The 18,856-nt window shown below is 44.2% G+C and overlaps 1 protein-coding gene across 1 annotated transcript in view; it reads left to right on the forward strand.

Moving 5' to 3' along the window:
* Positions 1-18,856, forward strand: part of ETNK2 (ethanolamine kinase 2) — an 87,104-nt gene that overhangs the window by 48,395 nt on the left and 19,853 nt on the right. Inside the window, exon 3 of the mRNA XM_040424007.1 lies at positions 4,849-4,980. Coding sequence (XP_040279941.1) covers positions 4,849-4,980 — 132 coding nt within the window. The remainder of the gene's footprint in view (positions 1-4,848; positions 4,981-18,856) is intronic.

Below are 18,856 nucleotides of genomic sequence, written 5' to 3' on the forward strand. Positions count from 1 at the left end.
GGGAGAGCACAGACACGCCCCCTTAGCTCTAGCAGAAAAGACACTCCCCTTGAGCTGTCAGCTTGATATAAATCTAGCAGAGCAATGAATGGGGCGATCTCTGGATCCATGTGAGGTACAGGGCTGGTTCTAGCTTTGTGAAAGATTTGTCATGTACTGTATGAAGTCTGATTTTCATTCTTTACATTAGTCATGGGATAACCCCTTTAAGCACCTTTACTTTCAGGGCCATCCTTTTTTTTTTTTTTAAATAACCCTCCCATGCCCCACTGTGCCCCCTGCAGTTTTTACGGCAGTATGTACAGGGAGGAGGAAACGCCAGGGTTTCTCAGTGGACGTTTCCTCCTCCCTGGCTGTGCTGCAGTCCAATCGCAGCAGAGAGCGATTTTCTAGATCATAAATGCAAACAAATTTATGATCTAGTAAAGCACAACATCAAAAACTAGGGATGTCACAGCTAAGAAATCCATGGTCAGTAGTGAGTGCAGCACCTAAGAGGTTTTACAGAAAGGGTGCTCTTCTGTAAGCCCGTTGGCATCACCGTATCCTCAATCACCTAATCTATAAAATTGCTGCAAAAAACACGAAAGTCAATGCCAGAATTGTTATTTTTTTATTCATTTATTCATTTTTTTTTTATTTCTCCCCAAAAAATGAAAAAAAAAATAATCATAAAGCATTAGGTGTCCAAATAAAAACTACAGCTCACCCTGCAAAAAAAAAAGGCCTTATAATGTTACAGTACGTCGATGGAAAAATAAAAATCAGCAACACAAAAAGAAATTTGTTTTTTATAATAGTTTCTAATATAATTTTAATATCACTGTAATTGTATTACCCCATAGAATGAAGCTAATTTGTAATTTATTCCGCAAACAATGGTCGAATTGCTGTTTTTTTCTATTCTCTTCCAAGGTGTTAATAAAAGTTATTCAATACATAAATATAACCCAAAATGGTGCAATTTAAAAATACAACTCAAAAAAACAAAGGTAGTTAAAAACAAGGCACATCAAATGTCTTAAAACTCTGGTTGCCCGCAGCTCGCCTGGTTGCCCTATTTTTCCCTTAATTTCTGATCAACTAGAAGAGGTGAGGAGGAAAATGGGTTGGAGTCTACACAATGTCTGTCATCTGCATGGAGTCTAGCTTCCTCTTTGCTTTTGTAGGGGTTCTTTGAGACCGAGATCGCCTTTTGATATTGCCAGGCAGGAATTAAAAAATACTCATGACACTGGTGTCAGTGCGGCACTCCCTTCTCCTCCGCTTCTAGTCCCCTCTGGTGTGTGCAGGCATGGGCTGCCACCACTGAGGCCTTTGATGGCCAGCAGCGTGTCATACCTCTGGTCCAGAGAGGAGAAGGGAGCTTGGTGCTGGATCTGGAGCGCCACTGACAGGTGAGTTTTTTTTTAAATCCCTGCCTTAGAGAAACTCTTTAATTATTAAAATATTGCAAAGAACTACACGTAAGCGTGTTGTCAGGCACATTTGTAAATAGGGTTGTCGCAGGGATTAACCCTTTCAGTAACGAGCCACTTTTCACCTTAAATCCCAGGCCGATTTTTGCAAATCTGACATGCGTCACTTTATGTGCTAATAACTTTGGAACGCATTTACTTATCCAAGCCGTTCTTCAAATTTTAGAAGCAATTTTTAAAATTTTCTAAATTTCCCAAACCATTTTTTTAAGCACCAATTCAGTTATAAAGTGATTTTGAGGGGCTCATGTAATGGAAACCCCACATAATTGACCCCATTTTAGAGACTACACCCCTCAAATTATTCCAAACTGATGTTACAAACTTTGTTAACCCTTGATGTGTTCCACCAGAATGAAATTAAAATGGAGGTTAAATTTCAAAATTTCACTTTTTTGGTAGATTTTTTTATGTTAATCACTTTTTTCTTGCAACACAGAAAGGGTTAACAGCAGAATAAACCTCAATATGCATTACATTGATTCTGCAGTTTTGGGCATGTGCCAGTGGTCAGAAGGAAAGCAGCGCCAAACACTGGTGAGGGGACAGGTGCTGACAAGTTCACCCCCTCTTCCACTCCCCTGCAGCTTCCTGGATGAATGAAAAATCATCTGGAGCTGCGATTGGCCGGTCTGCAGAAATAAGCCAATCACAGCGATTGATGCTGCAGGGGGGCGTAAAAACCTCCCTCTGCCCCTTGGGAAGATGGCTGCCTGCCGTCCTGAGCAGTCATCATCACCCGGTCACCGAGCGATTTCGCTCAGGGATCGGGTGAACACAGTGCCGTAGCTCTACGGCGCTGGTATTTTGAACCTGGTTCCCAGGCGCTGGTATCCTACGGGTTAATCATGTTCATAACAAAACACAATGAGGGCTCATGCACATGACCGTATATATTTTGCGGTCTGCAAAACACGCATACGCAAAAAATACATATGACATCCGTGTGCATTCTGTATTTTGCGGAATGGAACAGCTGGCCCTGATAGAACAGTCCTATTCTTGTCCGTAATGCGGACAATAATAGGACATGTTCTATTGTTTTGCGGAACCGGAATGCACACGGAGGAACTTCCTCTTTTTTTGCGGACCCATTGAAATGAATGGTTCCGCATACGGTCCACAAAAAAAAAAACAGGAAAGAGAATACATTTGTGTACATGAGCACATCACATAATACCTGGTCAACATTGCCAGAAATAACACACCAAATAATACTACTACACTATGACCCAATCATTAATATTCCCATTTAGGTGTTGTCTCTGTTCGCTTTCCTTTTTTTATGTCAGTTCTGTCTCTTTAAATATAGTGTCCCCCTTAAATAAAGTGCCCCTCCAATATAGTGGCCTCATTAAATATGGCCTCCCCCCAGTAGTGCCCTCTTTAAACATAGTGCTCCCTCAGTAAATAATCCACCAACTCCTCCCCAAAAGTGCCCCAGTAGTGTTCACAAACCAAATTAAAACTCACTCCTGCTGACTGCGCATGTCATTCTTGTCATCTTCAGTCCTATGTAACACCCCAGATAACAGTGATAACTCTCTGAGTTCAGATAATGTAGTAGATGTCATCTGCAGTCCTATGTAACACCCCAGATAGCACAGTGATAGCTCTCTGAGTACAGATAATGTAGTAGATGTTGCCTGCAGTCCTATGTAACACCACAGATAAAACAATGACAGCTCTCTGAGTACAGATTATGTAGTAGATGTTACCTGCAGTCCTATGTAACACCACAGATAACACAGTGATAGCTCTCTGAGTACAGATTATGTAGTAGATGTTACCTTCAGTCCTATGTAACACTACAGATAATACAGTGATAACTCTCCGAGTACAGATTATGTAGTAGATGTTACCTGCAGTCATATGTAACATCACAGATAACACAGTGATAACTCTTTGAGTACATATGGTGTAGTAGATGTTGCCTGCAGTCCTATGTAACACCACAGATAAAACAATGACAGCTCTCTGAGTACAGATTATGTAGTAGATGTTACCTGCAGTCATATGTAACATCACAGATAACACAGTGATAACTCTTTGAGTACATATGGTGTAGTAGATGTTGCCTGCAGTCCTATGTAACACCACAGATAAAACAATGATACCTCTCCGAGTACAGATTATGTAGTAGATGTTACCTGCAGTCATATGTAACATCACAGATAACACAGTGATAACTCTTTGAGTACATATGGTGTAGTAGATGTTGCCTGCAGTCCTATGTAACACCACAGATAAAACTATGATACCTCTCCGAGTACAGATTATGTAGTAGATGTTACCTGCGGTCCTATGTAACACCACAGATAACACAGTGATAACTCTTTGAGTACATATGGTGTAGTAGATGGTACCTTCAGTCCTATGTAACACTACAGATAAAACAATGACAGCTCTCTGAGTACAGATTATGTAGTAGATGTTACCTGCAGTCCTATGTAACACCACAGATAACAGTAATAACTCTGAGTACAGATAGTAGACTCCGCCTCCTTCATAAATGGCTAGTAATTAGTAGTAATTTACTGTCATAAAATAGTAACATTACTGGAATACAATTTCTGAACGAAAAGTGCATGTGGGTCCTGCATTTCATATTTCCATAGACTTCTAGCCGTACCATTTTTTTTGCAGCTTTGTCACTTTTTTAAAATCAGGATCTCATGCACATATCATATAGCTCCATGCGACCTCCGTTGTAAGGCTACTTTCACACTAGCGTTTTTTTTTTCCGGCACAGAGTTCCGTCACAGGGGCTCAATACCGGAAAAGAACTGATCAGGCATATCCCCATGCATTCTGAATGGAGAGTAATCCGTTCAGGATGCATCAGGATGTCTTCAGTTCAGTCTTTTTGACTGATCAGGCAAAAGAGAAAACCACAGCATGCTACGGTTTTATCTCCGGCGAAACAAAACTGAAGACTTGCCTGAACGCCGGATCCGACATTTTTTCCCATAGGAATGTATTAGTGCCGGATCCGGCATTCAAAATACCAGAATGCTGGACCCGTCCTTCCGGCCTGCGCATGCGCAGACTTCTAAAAATGTGAAAAAAGATACAAGACGGATCCGTCTGTCCGCATGACAAGTGGAGAGACGGATCCGGATCCGTCTCAGAAATGCTTTCAGTCAGCGGCAGATCGGCGGATCTGGCGGGCAGTTCGGATGACGGAATCACACTGCCGTAAGTGTGAAAGTAGCCTTAGACATACATTTTTTTCTACAGGATTGCACTTAAACATTGAAAAAAATGTGTCATCCATTAGATGCATTGCATCTAGACAGGAATATGTTGAGCATACAGCAATGTACAGAGCACCATATGGTAAGATTGGATTCTCCTGTTTTTTTTACAGCTTGATTGCTCACGAGATGGCCAAATATCACTGTATCCCAGCCCATAATGGCTGCCTTCCAAAACCAGTCCTTTGGCAGAAGCTGAACAAGTACCTATGTATCCTGTATACCGAAGAAGGAATCCAAGACGGGTATGGCTCACAGAGTACATGGCAAAAGGAAATTCTGTAACATCCTTATTTACTATGGCGAACCTGGGATTAGCTTACTTCTAAATAACTAAATATATAGAGAGGACAAATAGATTAAAGATTGGAAAATGTTGTCTATTCCAGTGATGGTGAACCTTTTACAGACCAAGTTCCCAAACTGCAACCTTCATAATGCACCCTGCGCTGATGAATGGCAGGAGAGGTCTACGGCATATTGGTACACCATAGGTGCGGGTGCCCACAGAGAGGGCTCTGAGTGCCGGCTCTGGCACCCGTGCCATAGGTTCGTCACCACTGGTCTAGTCTCATGATTCCAATACTGCTGAATCATTCCTGATGTAAGATCAATACTCAGCAGAAGCCATATTAAGCCGGCAGCCATCCTGTCATATAAGAGAGGTTATCTTTAGGATATGTCATCACTTCCTGGTCTATGGCAGTCCGTCTGTCGGGACCCTCAGCAGTGTTCAGAACAGTCAGCTTGCAGCGCTATTGAAACCCTGCGGCTACTTCGCCGATTCTTTTCTGCACAATCCAGGAAGCTACAGCACAACTGTATTCCCACTGATCTGCAGAAAAAAAGATTAAAGTACCTTATTCCCTTCATTCTCAGGAACGCCCCATGATCATAATAGATGGCATTATTCTAGGTATATGCCATAACATTACAAGATGGAACTGAGGAACACCTGAGTACATTTTTGCCTTCGATGTACACATGTGCAGGTTTCTTGATGCTGTGTTTGAAGCCCCTGCTTGGGGACAGGTCACCGATAAGGCCAGTCATGGCTGCAGCAGCGGACATGACCTCGTCCATACCCTGGCCAGAGATAAACAAGCCAGGGACCAGAAGACTGACGAATCGAGCCAGGGTGCAGGACTAGAGCAGTGGGAAGCAGATGACTATAATGCTTTCATTAGGTCAAACACACTACGTGACCTAACTAAAAAAACAACCGAATCTTGGAAAACCCTTTTAAAGATTTTCTTACTGACTATACTGACTTTCTGAGTATCCTCAGGATAGGTCATCAGTATCTGATCAGTGAGGATCCAACATCGGGGACCCCCACCGATTAGCTGTTTGAGGAGGCACCGGTGATTGACAGCTAATGCTGCATGAGTGAGCATAGAGAGTTAGCTGTCAAACTATGAATAGGAATGTCCACATGACTCCTGGGCATAAAAAAGCAGGGATTTAAATAAGTCAATTTCAAGTTATACTGAATCTTTTCTCATAAAACCATATATACAATATATTATTCAGGTTCCCTTTAATGATACTACATTAGTATCCTGCGAGCCCATGCCTCTTTTAATACATGACAATTTTTGCAGAACCGACATGTGGACATATGGACACAGAATGCACAGTCATGGACACAGTCATTTTTTTTTTTTTTGGCCCCATTGAAGTGAATGGTTCCACATACGGCCTGCAAAAAAAAAAGACACAGACAAAAAAATACGTTTGTGTGCATGAGCCCTTACCAGTAGAAGTAACATAACTATCAGTAGCACCAGTAGTACCGACAGTAGTATGAGTGCCACCAGCCAGATCTTCCTCACTGTCTTTTATTAGCAGGGGTGGACTGGAAACTTAAAGTGGCTCTGAAGGAAAAAAAAAGAAAAAGTGGACCCATGTTGTAGGCAGGTCCAAATTGACAGAAGGCGGGACAACAGAAGCAATACTGTTGTGCAGAACATAATACCACAGTGCAGCACTAAATACTACCTCAATAGAACCAAATACCACAGTGTAGCACAAGATACTGCCTCAACAGAACCAAATACCACAGTGTAGCACAAGATACTGCCTCAACAGAACCAAATACCACAGTGTAGCACAAGATACTGCCTCAACAGAACCAAATACCACAGTACAGCACAAAATACTGCCTCAACAGAACCAAATACCACAGTGCAGCACAAGATACTGCCTCAACAGAACCAAATACCACAGTGCAGCACAAGATACTGCCTCAACAGAACCAAATACCACAGTGTAGCACAAGATACTGCCTCAACAGAACCTAATACCACAGTGCAGCACTAAATACTGCCTCAACAGAACCTAATACCACAGTGCAGCACAAGATACTGCCTCAACAGAACCTAATACCACAGTACAGCACAAAATACTGCCTCAGCAGAACTTAATACCACAGTACAGCACAAAATACTGCCTCAACAGAACCTAATACCACAGTCCAGCACAAAATACTGCCTCAACAGAACCAAATACCACAGTGTAGCACAAGATACTGCCTCAACAGAACCTAATACCACAGTGCAGCACTAAATACTGCCTCAACAGAACCTAATACCACAGTGCAGCACAAGATACTGCCTTAACAGAACCTAATACCACAGTGCAGCACTAAATACTGCCTCAACAGAACCTAATACCACAGTCCAGCACAAAATACTGTCTCAACAGAACCAAATACCACAGTGCAGCACTAAATACTGCCTCAACAGAACTTAATACCACAGTACAGCACAAAATACTGCCTCAACAGAACCTAATACCACAGTGCAGCACTAAATACTGCCTCAACAGAACCTAATACCACAGTGCAGCACAAGATACTGCCTCAACAGAACCTAATACCACAGTACAGCACAAAATACTGCCTCAGCAGAACCTAATACCACAGTACAGCACAAAATACTGTCTCAACAGAACCAAATACCACAGTGCAGCACTAAATACTGCCTCAACAGAACCTAATACCACAGTACAGCACAAAATACTGCCTCAACAGAACCGGATACCACACTGCATCTCAAGATACTGCCTCAACAGAACCTAATACCACAGTGCAGCACAAAATACTGCCTCAGCAGAACCTAATACCACAGTCCAGCACAAAATACTGTCTCAACAGAACCAAATACCACAGTGCAGCACTAAATACTGCCTCAACAGAACCTAATACCACAGTTCAGCACAAAATACTGCCTCAACAGAACCGGATACCACAGTGCATCTCAAGATACTGCCTCAACAGAACCAAATACCACAGTGTAGCACAAGATACTGCCTCAACAGAACCTAATACCACAGTGTAGCACAAGATACTGCCTCAGCAGAACCTAATACCACAGTACAGCACAAAATACTGTCTCAACAGAACCAAATACCACAGTGCAGCACTAAATACTGCCTCAACAGAACCTAATACCACAGTACAGCACAAAATACTGCCTCAACAGAACCTAATACCACAGTACAGCACAAAATACTGCCTCAACAGAACCAAATACCACAGTGCAGCACAAGATACTGCCTCAACAGAACCAGATATCACAATGCAGCACAAAATACTGCCTCAGCAGAACCTAATACCACAGTACAGCACAAAATACTGTCTGAACAGAACCAAATACCACAGTGCAGCACAAGATACTGCCTCAACAGAACCAGATATCACAATGCAGCACAAAACACAGGCACCCACGCCACTGTATGGCAATACAGTTGAATTCAGAAGGGCACCTGCCAGGCCAGGTACATAAGTGCCTGATGCTCCTACATTAATTAATTCTGTGAGCAACAGATCTTTATGTACCTAGCTGGCGCCCAAGAGGAGGATTTGGGTGGCTGTCTGGATATCGGCCCACCAGGGAATTTCCCTGTAGTGTCTATGGCCAGTCCACCCATGTTTATTAGCATACCATAAGGCATTTTTGTGGCAGAAGCAGCCATACTGATTGCTCAGACCAGACCCACCAAAACCAGACCTTCGAAAAAAACACAGACATCAGACGCCTTAAACAAATCCAGATGCTGGACACAGAAAAGATTATAATCTTCGACTCTGCGTACTGGCTTCAGGACCTGCAGACACAGGATCATGTGGCCTTATTTGTGCATGTCCTTCAACAGTAACAGGTCCTTCTCATATTTGTCCTTTATGCTACCCCTCATTCTGAATCTGCCATATTGGGTATCAGGGGCGGTTTGGCCATAGACCTTACAGGGAAATTTCCTGGTGGGCCGATGCCCACGGGGCCGCCTGGGCCCTCCTCATGTCCGGCCTGGAAGTGTTTGGGGATGTATTTTGTGCTGCTGGCAGTATTTTGTGATGGACTGTGGTATTTGGCTCTATTAGGGTACTATAATGTGCAACAACATGGTATTGCAGGCCCTGCCTTCTATCGATTTAGACCCGACTAAAAAATGGGGCCACTTTTAGTATTTTTTCCAGGGCCACTTTAAGTTCCCAGTCCACCCCTGTTGGGTATGTTCCCAAGATATAAAGGAGTTGTGCAAGAATGGTTGCCAACCTCACCCCCCACACACAATCTTGCCCAGACATGTAAAGGGAAACTTACTTATCTGCTTCCCGGCGCTTTCTCCACCCGGCTCTGCTGGGCTCCCTCGCGGAAAACATCTGGTTTCACATGGCTGCACCTAATCCTTGACCACGTCAGTGACCGGCTACCCTTACATCATGACAAATAGTCACATGACAGAAGGGGATCCAGTCACCGCCGTGGCCATTGACCGGCTGCAGCAGTGTTAAACCGGATGTTTTCAGCGAGGGAGCCCAGCAGAACATTGCAGGACGGGAGGAGAAGGAGCAGGGAGCCATCACTAGGAAGCAGGTAAGTAAGCTTCCCTTTACAGACCTGGCCAACCCTCCACCCCATTTCTGCGCAACCCCTATAGGCCATATACTATTCACTTTTCATTAATTAGACCAAAAGGTGCAAACCTCAAGAGTCCATACCCTGTGTGTAGGCATTAGGGCAGACAAAAATTGGAGCTGATGTCCATAGGTCATAAGGTAGAAAATGAGAATTGTAACTTGATTAGCTTCTGTGGGGAACAGTCCCACTTTATATTTGTACACATTTTTATATATAATTTATATAATAATATAGATTTCATTACCTTTGCCCGATGGCATATATCTGAATACGTCATACACTTTATAGTCCCTGAAGGAATGGTTCTAGAATATTCAATGAGATTATTTGCCGGCTTATTGGTTACCTGAGAAACTGCATTGTCTTTATCCAGATTATCCTAATGAGTGTTAGTGACTGCTATAGACAGTTAGCTAAGCTGTGGTATGAGGCATATGTGGCAAACCGGGTCATTACTGGTCTTGCTGCAGAAACCTAATAAAGCAGTAAAATAGGGGGATTCTATTAAGATTGGCGTCTCATATGTCAGTCTTAAAGGGAATCTGTCACCAGCGACGTCCCTATCAACACATAGCTATTAAAACACTGTTTTTCTTTTGTTGATCCTAGGCTCTGTTTCCAAGTTAGTCTACTCTCACACTGGCGTTTCGGCTTTCCGTTTGTGAGATCCGTTCAGGGCTCTCACAAGCGGTCCAAAACGGATAAGGCCTCCTGCACACGACCGTTTTTTTCCCCCATTTACTGGCCGTTTTTTGCGTTCCGTATATGGTCCGTATACGGAACCATTCATTCCAATGGTTCCGCAAAAAAACCGGAATGTACACCGTATGCATTCCGTTTCCATTTTTCCGTTCCGTTTAAAGATAGAACATGTACTATTATTGCCCGCAAATCAAGTTCTGTGGCTCCATTCAAGTCAATGGGTCCGCAAAAAAACAGAACACATACGGAAATGCATCCGTATGTCTTCCGTTTCGTTTTTTGCGGACCCATCTATTGAAAATGTTATGCCCAGCCCAATTTTATCTATGTAATTACTGTATACTGTATATGCCATACGGAAAAACGGAACAGAAACGGAAACACAACGGAAACAAAAAACGGAACAACGGATCCGTGAAAAACGGACCGCAAAACACTGAAAAAGCCATACGGTCGTATGCAGGAGGCCTAAGTTTGCATTCTGAATGGAAAAGGATCCGCTCAGAATGCATCAGTTTGCATCCGTTCAGTCTCCATTCCGCTTTGGAGACAAACACCAAAACGCTGCTTGTAGTGTTTTGCTGTCCCCTTGACGAAACTGAGCCAAACGGATCGGTCCTGGCACACAATGTAAGTCAATGGGGACGGATCCGTTTTCTATGACTCAATCTGGCACAAGAGAAAACGGATCCGTCCTCCATTGACTTTCAGTGGTGTTCAAGACGGATCCGTCTTGGCTATAATACAAACTGATCCGTTCTGAACAGATGTATTATCTGAATGGATCCATCCATGACGGATCCGCACAAAACGCTAAAAGTTTTGTGCTAAAAGTTCCCCAAGTTTCTTGCATAAATTATAGTGAATCTGTTGAGCCATACCACTTGCCCACATTTCTTTGACTTTTGTATGCCAGAAAATTGGTGTACAGCCTCTTATAAATTCACCCTATAGTCTATGGTCTCCGTACTAGTTTATTATAAAATACATAGTTAGGCTACTTTCACACTTGCGTTCGGAGCGGATCCGTCTGGTGTCTGCACAGACAGATCCGCTCCTATAATGCAAACGATGGGATCCGTTCAGAACGGATCCGTCTGCATTATCTTTCATAAAAAATTCTAAGTCTGAAAGTTAGTCAGACGGATCCGTCCAGACTTTGCATTGAAAGTCAATGGTGGACGGATCCGTTTGAAATTGCACCATATTGTGTCAACTTCAAACGGATCCGTCCCCATTGACTTTACATTGTAAGTCTGGACGGATCCGTTTGGCTCCGCGCGGCCAGGCGGACACCCGAACGCTGCAAGGTCAAACGGTGCCAGACTGAGGCATTCTGAGCGGATCCGCATCCACTCAGAATGCATTGGGGCCGTACGGATCAGTTCGGGGCCGCTTGTGAGAGCCTTCAAACGGAACTCACAAGCGGAACCCCGAACGCTAGTGTGAAAGTAGCCTTAATGTGTAATTTAAAGGGCTTGTCCAGCTGAAGATTTTGACAATATATCCTCAGTTCAGGTCATCAATATAAGTTTGGCGGAGGTCCGAATCCCGGGAACCCCCACCAGTCAGCTGTTTGAGGGGGCCGCAGTGCTTGTACGAGCAGTGCGTCCTCTTTAGTGTTTACCTTTACACCATCTACTTTGTGGCGGTAGTGCAGTGTAATTACTACTTCCTCTCCAATTCACTTGGGGCAAATAGCTGTAATTATCCTGCACCGCCACTACAAGGTCCCTTTCACACGGGCGAGTATTCCGCGCGGATGCGATGCATGAGGTGAACGCATTGCACCCGCACTGAATACCGACCCATTCATTTCTATGGGGCTGTTCAGATGAGCGGTGATTTTCACGCATCACTTATGCGTTGCGTGAAAATCACAGCATGCTCTATATTCTGCGTTTTTCACGCAACGCAGGCCCCATAGAAGTGAATGGGGTTGCGTGAAAATCGCAAGCATCCGCAAGCAAGTGCGAATGCGGTGCGATTTTCACGCACGGTTGCTAGGAGGCGATCGGGATGGAGACCCGATCATTATTATTTTCCCTTATAACATGGTTATAAGGGAAAATAATAGCATTCTGAATACAGAATGCAAAGTAAAATAGGGCTGGAGGGGTTAAAAAAAAATTAAAAAAAATTTAACTCACCTTAATCCACTTGATCGCGTAGCCCGACATCTCCTTGTGTCTCCTTTGTTGAATAGGACCTGTGGTGAGCATTAAATACAGTTACAGGACCTTTGATGACGTCACTCCGGTCATCACATGGTACGTCACATGATCTTTTACCATGGTGATGGATCATGTGATGACCGGAGTGACGTCATCAAAGGTCCTGTAACTGTATTTAATGCTCACCACAGGTCCTATTCAACAAAGGAGACAGAAGTAGATGCCGGGCCGCGATCAAGTGGACTAAGGTGAGTTAAATTTTTTATTATTTTTTTTTTTAACCGCTCCAGCGCTGTTTTACTTTGCATTCTGTATTCAAAATGCTATTATTTTCCCTTATAACCATGTTATAAGGGAAAATAATACAATCTACAGAACACCGATCCCAAGCCCGAACTTCTGTGAAGAAGTTCGGGTTTGGGTACCAAACATGCACGATTTTTCTCACGCGCGTGCAAAACGCATTACAATGTTTTGCACTCGCGCGGAAAAATCGCGAGTGTTCCCGCAACGCACCCGCACATTTTCCCGCCCGTGTGAAACCAGCCTAAGGGAGATGGTGTGCAGGTAAACATTGAAGAGGATGCCGCATTAGGCCCCTTTCACACGAGCGTGACGGATTAGGTCCGGATGCGTTCAGGGTGCGTTCAGTGAAACTCTCACTATTTTGCAAGCAAGTTCAGTCAGTTTTGTCTGCGATTGCGTTCAGTTGTTCAGTTTTTTCCGCGCGGGTGCAATGCGTTTTGATGCGTTTTTCACGCGCGTGATAAAAAACGTATTGAATGTTTACAAACGTTTGAATGTTTACAAACAACATCTCTTAGCAACCATCAGTGAAAAACGCATCGCACCAGCACTCGCTTGCGGATGCAATGCGTTTTTCACGCAGCCCCATTCACTTTTATGGGGCCAGGGCTGCGTGAAAAACGCAGAATATAGAACATGCTGCGATTTTCACGCAACGCAGAACTGATGCGTGAAAAACAACGCTCATGTACACAGACCCAATGAAATGAATGGGTCAGGATTCAGTGCGGGTGCTATGCGTTCACGTCACGCATTGCACCCGCGCAGAAAATTTGCTCGTGTGACAGGGGCCTTAGGCTGGGTTCACACGAGCATTGCGGGAAAATGTGCGGGTGCGTTGCGGGAACACCCGCAATTTTTCCGCGCGAGTGCAAAACATTGTAATGCGTTTTGCACTCGTGTGAGAAAAATCGCGCATGTTTGGTACCCAAACCCGAACTTCTTCACAGAAGTTCGGGCTTGGGATCGGTGTTCTGTAGATTGTATTATTTTCCCTTATAACATGGTTATAAGGCAGCGGTTCTCAACCTGGGGGTCGATCGGCCCTTTCCGGGGGGTCGCCTGAGGCTTCCTATTGTGGGTCGCCCGCACAACGGCAGCGGCCTCTTATCCTCGCGCACAGGAAGTGATGTCCTATCACTGCCTGTGCTTGAAGGAGCCTGACGTCTGGACGGTAAGTCGGGCCGCCTGTCTGCTGAGGTCCGAGTTTTTTCGTTAATGACACCGCCGCTGAGCACCACTGCCACCAATGATTTAATTGATCCTGGCTAATTTTATTTTAATTATTTGGCTGAGCAAGGCTTAATTTATTTGGGCGGACATGAAGCACTGCTGATTTATTTATTTGGGGGACCCTGAGCACCATTGATTTATTTATTTGGGGGAAACCTGATGCACCACTGATTTATTTATTTGGGGGTACCCTGAGCACCGCTGATTTATTTATTTGGGGGAGACCTGAAGCCCCGCTGATTTATTTATTTGGGGGACAATTATGTTATGTTCAATTTGTAGCAATAAAAATACATCCTGCATATCAGATATTTACATTACAATTCATAACAGTAGCAAAATTAGTTATGACGTAGCAAGGAAAAAAATGTAATGGTTGGGGGTCACCACAACATGAGGAACTGTATTAAGGGGTCACGGCTTTAGAAAGGTTGAGAACCACTGTTATAAGGGAAAATAATAGCATTCTGAATTAGAGTTGTTGCGATACCAAATTTTTGATTCGGTTTCGATACCATGAAAAAGTATTGCGATACTCGATACCATTCGATACCACGCGAAAAAAATAAACAAAAAAAGCCACGTGCATTCCTCATTTTTAAAAATGGCGAATCGCGCAGTTTTTATTTTATTTTTTCTGTTCCGGCATTCACCACCTAGATTTTTTTTTAATATTTTAATAGTTTGGACTTTTCTGACGTGGCGATGTAATATGTTTATTTATATATTTTATATGTGAAATTGGGAAAAGGGGGGTGATTTATACTTCATATTTTAGTGTTTGTTTTTTTTCACTTTTTATTTAATAACTATTTCCCCCCTTAGGGGCTAGAACCTGGGATCTTTCATCCCTTTTCCTATTCACCCTGATAGATCTCTATCAGGGTGAATAGGACTCCACACTGTCCCTGCTGCTCTGTGCTTTGTGCACACAGCATCAGGGATGTTACCATGGCAACCAGGGCTTCTGTAGCGTCCTGGCTGCCATGGTAACCGATCGGAGCCCCAGGCTTACACAGCTGGGGCTCCGATCAGAAGCTGCCACTGCACCACCAATGAGGGGGAGTGGAGAGGTCCCTGTGGCCACTGCCACCAATGATTTTAATACTAGAGGGTTGAGAGGGGCCGGCGCACTGTGCCACCAATGATTTTAATGGGATGGGGGGATTGAGGGGGGGGGGGGGCACACTGCACCACCAATGATTTTGGACCACCGCTGATCGCAGCTCCCTGTCAGGGGCAGGGTGCCGGCAATGCGATTCTGCTGCCGGCACCCGCCTCCTGTATGTGTTAAAGACTGACTACTGTATATGAGTCCAGACTTTCACTATTAGGCCACACAGAGCGGCGCCCAGCGATGTCTCAGCACTCACCATTTAGTCCTGGGCGCCGCTCCGTTCGCCCGCAGTGCCCCATTACTGTCTCCTCTCCTGCTCCACATGCTGCTGATTACTATCGGAGCGATGGGAGGAGACATCAGCTTCACTAGTGGGCGTTCCTTCTCCCTGGCTGTAGCGCTGTCCAATCGCAGCGCAGGGAAAAGGAACGCCCACTAGTGAAGCTGATGTCTCCTCCCATCGCTCCGATAGTAATCCTATCATTGGTGGCGCAGTGCGCCCGCCCCTCCTCCGCCCCTCTCTTCTCATTGCCGCCCCTCCTCCACCCCCTCTCTTCTCATTGCCGCCCCTCCTCCGCCCCTCTCTTCTCATTGGTGGCAGCGGCAGCAGCACAGGGGGAGGGAGGACAGCTTCCTTCTCCCCGTGCTGCTGAGAGAGAACATGAGCGCGCCGATAGCAGCGCGCTCATGTTCAGAGATACTAGACTGCGCAGCAGCGCAGCCCAGTATCGAAAAAACGGAAATCCCGGTATCGTATCGATACCGGGACAAAAGTATCGATTGGGTATCGAAATTTCGATACCCGCAACAACCCTATTCTGAATACAGAATGCATAGTAAAACAGCGCTGGAGGGGTTAAAAAATAAATAAAAATAATTTAACTCACCTTAGTCCACTTGATCGCGTAGCCGGCATCTCCTTCTGTCTCCTTTGTTGAACAGGACCTGTGGTGAGCATTAAATACAGGAACAGGACCTTTGATGACGTCACTCCGGTAATCACATGATCCATTACCATGGTAAAAGATCATGTGACGTACCATGTGATGACCGGAGTGACGTCATCAAAGGTCCTGTTCCTGTAATTAATGCTCACCACAGGTCCTATTCAACAAAGGAGACAGAAGGAGATGCCGGCTACGCGATCAAGTGGATTAAGGTGAGTTAAATTATTTTTATTTATTTTTTTAACCCCTCCAGCGCTGTTTTACTATGCATTCGGTATTCAGAATGCTATTATTTTCCCTTATAACCATGTTATAAGGGAAAATAATAATGATCGGGTCTCCATCCCGATCGTCTCATAGCAACCGTGCGTGAAAATCGCACCGCATCCGCACTTGCTTACGGATGCTTGCGATTTTCACGCAACCCCATTCACTTCTATGGGGCCTGCGTTGCGTGAAAAACGCAGAATATAGAGCATGCTGTGATTTTCACGCAACGCACAAGTGATGAACATATCCACAATTTGGGAGACTTGTTAATAAGCCAGTAGCTGGATGGTGATGATGGATTTATAATAATTCTTCCTGATTTGTGCTCACCTCTTTACCTGTCAGGCTCAGGTCTTTCTTTTCTCACAACCAGGAGATGGCAGCAGAAGACATGGCAGCAGAAGACATGGTAGCAAAGCTTCAGTTCTCCAGTGAAGCACTGCTTTGTAAAGCCTTTTTCACATGCCTGTGTTCATTTTGTGGATACAAAACCTCATACCGTTTTGTATTGTCATAAAAAATAAAGAAGATTTGTAGTTGCACAATCCCTCTAAAAGCGTTTTCTGGTAATAATGATTTTTTAGCAAGTGCCTGTAGATTCCTACTTACACGCTCCACGCTGCTCCGGTCTTCGACGCTGCCTCTGCTGTCTCCATCTTCTAGTCCCCCACTGTTAACATCCAGCAGGGTATGGTCATGGTCACAACACTCTCCGATGCGGCCAATAGCTGGCTTTAACGGTTATGTGGTGCATGAGGCCACAACACCGCTGAAGCCAGTTATTGGCTGCAGCAGAGCATGTGATCATGCCCTGTCGAATGTAAACAGTGCAGGGACCGGAGGTTGGAGGAGCGGAGCAGCGTGAAGCAGGTAAGGGTGGGTTCACATCTGCATTCTGGATTCAGTTATGGCTTTCCATTATAACATGGTTATAACGGAAGTAAAAAAGGAAGCCTTTAGAGACATTCCGTTTTGATCCGTCCTAATAGAAGTCTATGGGGAAGCATAACGGATCCGTCTGGGTCCCGTTATGCAAGACGGAAAACAAAGTCCTGTCGACAGAACTTTTTTCTCCATTCTGCATAACGGAAACCAGACGGATCCATTATGCTTCCCTATAGACTTCTATTAAGACGGAAAGCAAAACGGAATGCCTTTTAAAGGCTTCCGTTTTGCATTCCGTCATAATACAAGTCTATGGGCAGCATAACGGATCCGTCCTTCCGTCTTATTGATTCCGTTATAACCATTTTATAACGAAAATCCATAACTGAATCCAGAATGCAGATGTGAACCCACCCTAAGGGTCCATTCACACGTCCGTTTTTTCTTTCCTGATCTGTTCCGTTTTATGCGGAACAGATCTGGACCAGTTCTGTACCCATTCATTTTCAATGGGTCCTGGAAAAAATCGGGCAGCACAATGTGTGCTGTCCGTTTCCGTTGTTTGGTTCCGCATGTCCAAAAATATATAAAACTTGTCCTATACTTTTCCGCAAAAATCGGATCCTGGTACAATACAAAGTCAATGGATCCGCAAAAAAAACGGAAGACATTCGTATGTCATTACGTATGTCATCCGTTTTATGCGGATTCCGTTCCTGGAAATTAAATTTTTATTTTATAAACTTTTATTCACTTTTTTTTTTTCAATTTTTTTTCAAAGAAATTTAAACAACTTTATTTGCTTATTGAAATTTATACATGTTTCCGTTTTTTGCGGATCCGCAAAAAATGGATGACATACGGATGACATACGGAAACATTTTCAGGAACAACGGATCCGCAATAAACGGACCGAAAATCGGGATATAGAAAAATACTGACGTGTGAATGTAGCCTAAGTACGAATCTTCTGTTTCAGGAGGCAGGCTGCGGGCACTAGCTTAAAAATCATTATTCCCAGAAAACCTCTTTAAAAAAAACAGTATATGGCTTTCCGGATCTTAAAGGGGTTGTCCAAGTTATTTTTTTGTTCTTTCTATGTTCCTAACTAAGCAAATGTAACAACTTTCCAATTAAGGCCTCATGCACACGACCGTATTTTTTTCCGGTCCGCAAAACGGGGTTCCGTTTTCCCGTGATCCGTGACCGTTTTTTCGTCCGTGGGTCTTCCTTGATTTTTGGAGGATCCACGGACATGAAAAAAAAGTCGTTTTGGTGTCCGCCTGGCCGTGCGGAGCCAAACGGATCCGTCCTGAATTGCAATGCAAGTCAATGGGGACGGATCCGTTTGACGTTGACACAATATGGTGCCATTTCAAACGGATCCGTCCCCATTGACTTTCAATGTAAAGTCTGGAGTCCCTTTTATACCATCGGATCGGAGTTTTCTCCAATCCGATGGTATATTTTAACTTGAAGCGTCCCCATCACCATGGGAACGCCTCTATGTTAGAATATACTGTCGGATATGAGTTAGATCGTGAAACCTCATTTCCGACAGT

Source organism: Bufo bufo, chromosome 3 (genome assembly GCF_905171765.1).
Source record: "Bufo bufo chromosome 3, aBufBuf1.1, whole genome shotgun sequence".
NCBI classification, from domain to species: Eukaryota; Metazoa; Chordata; class Amphibia; order Anura; family Bufonidae; genus Bufo; species Bufo bufo.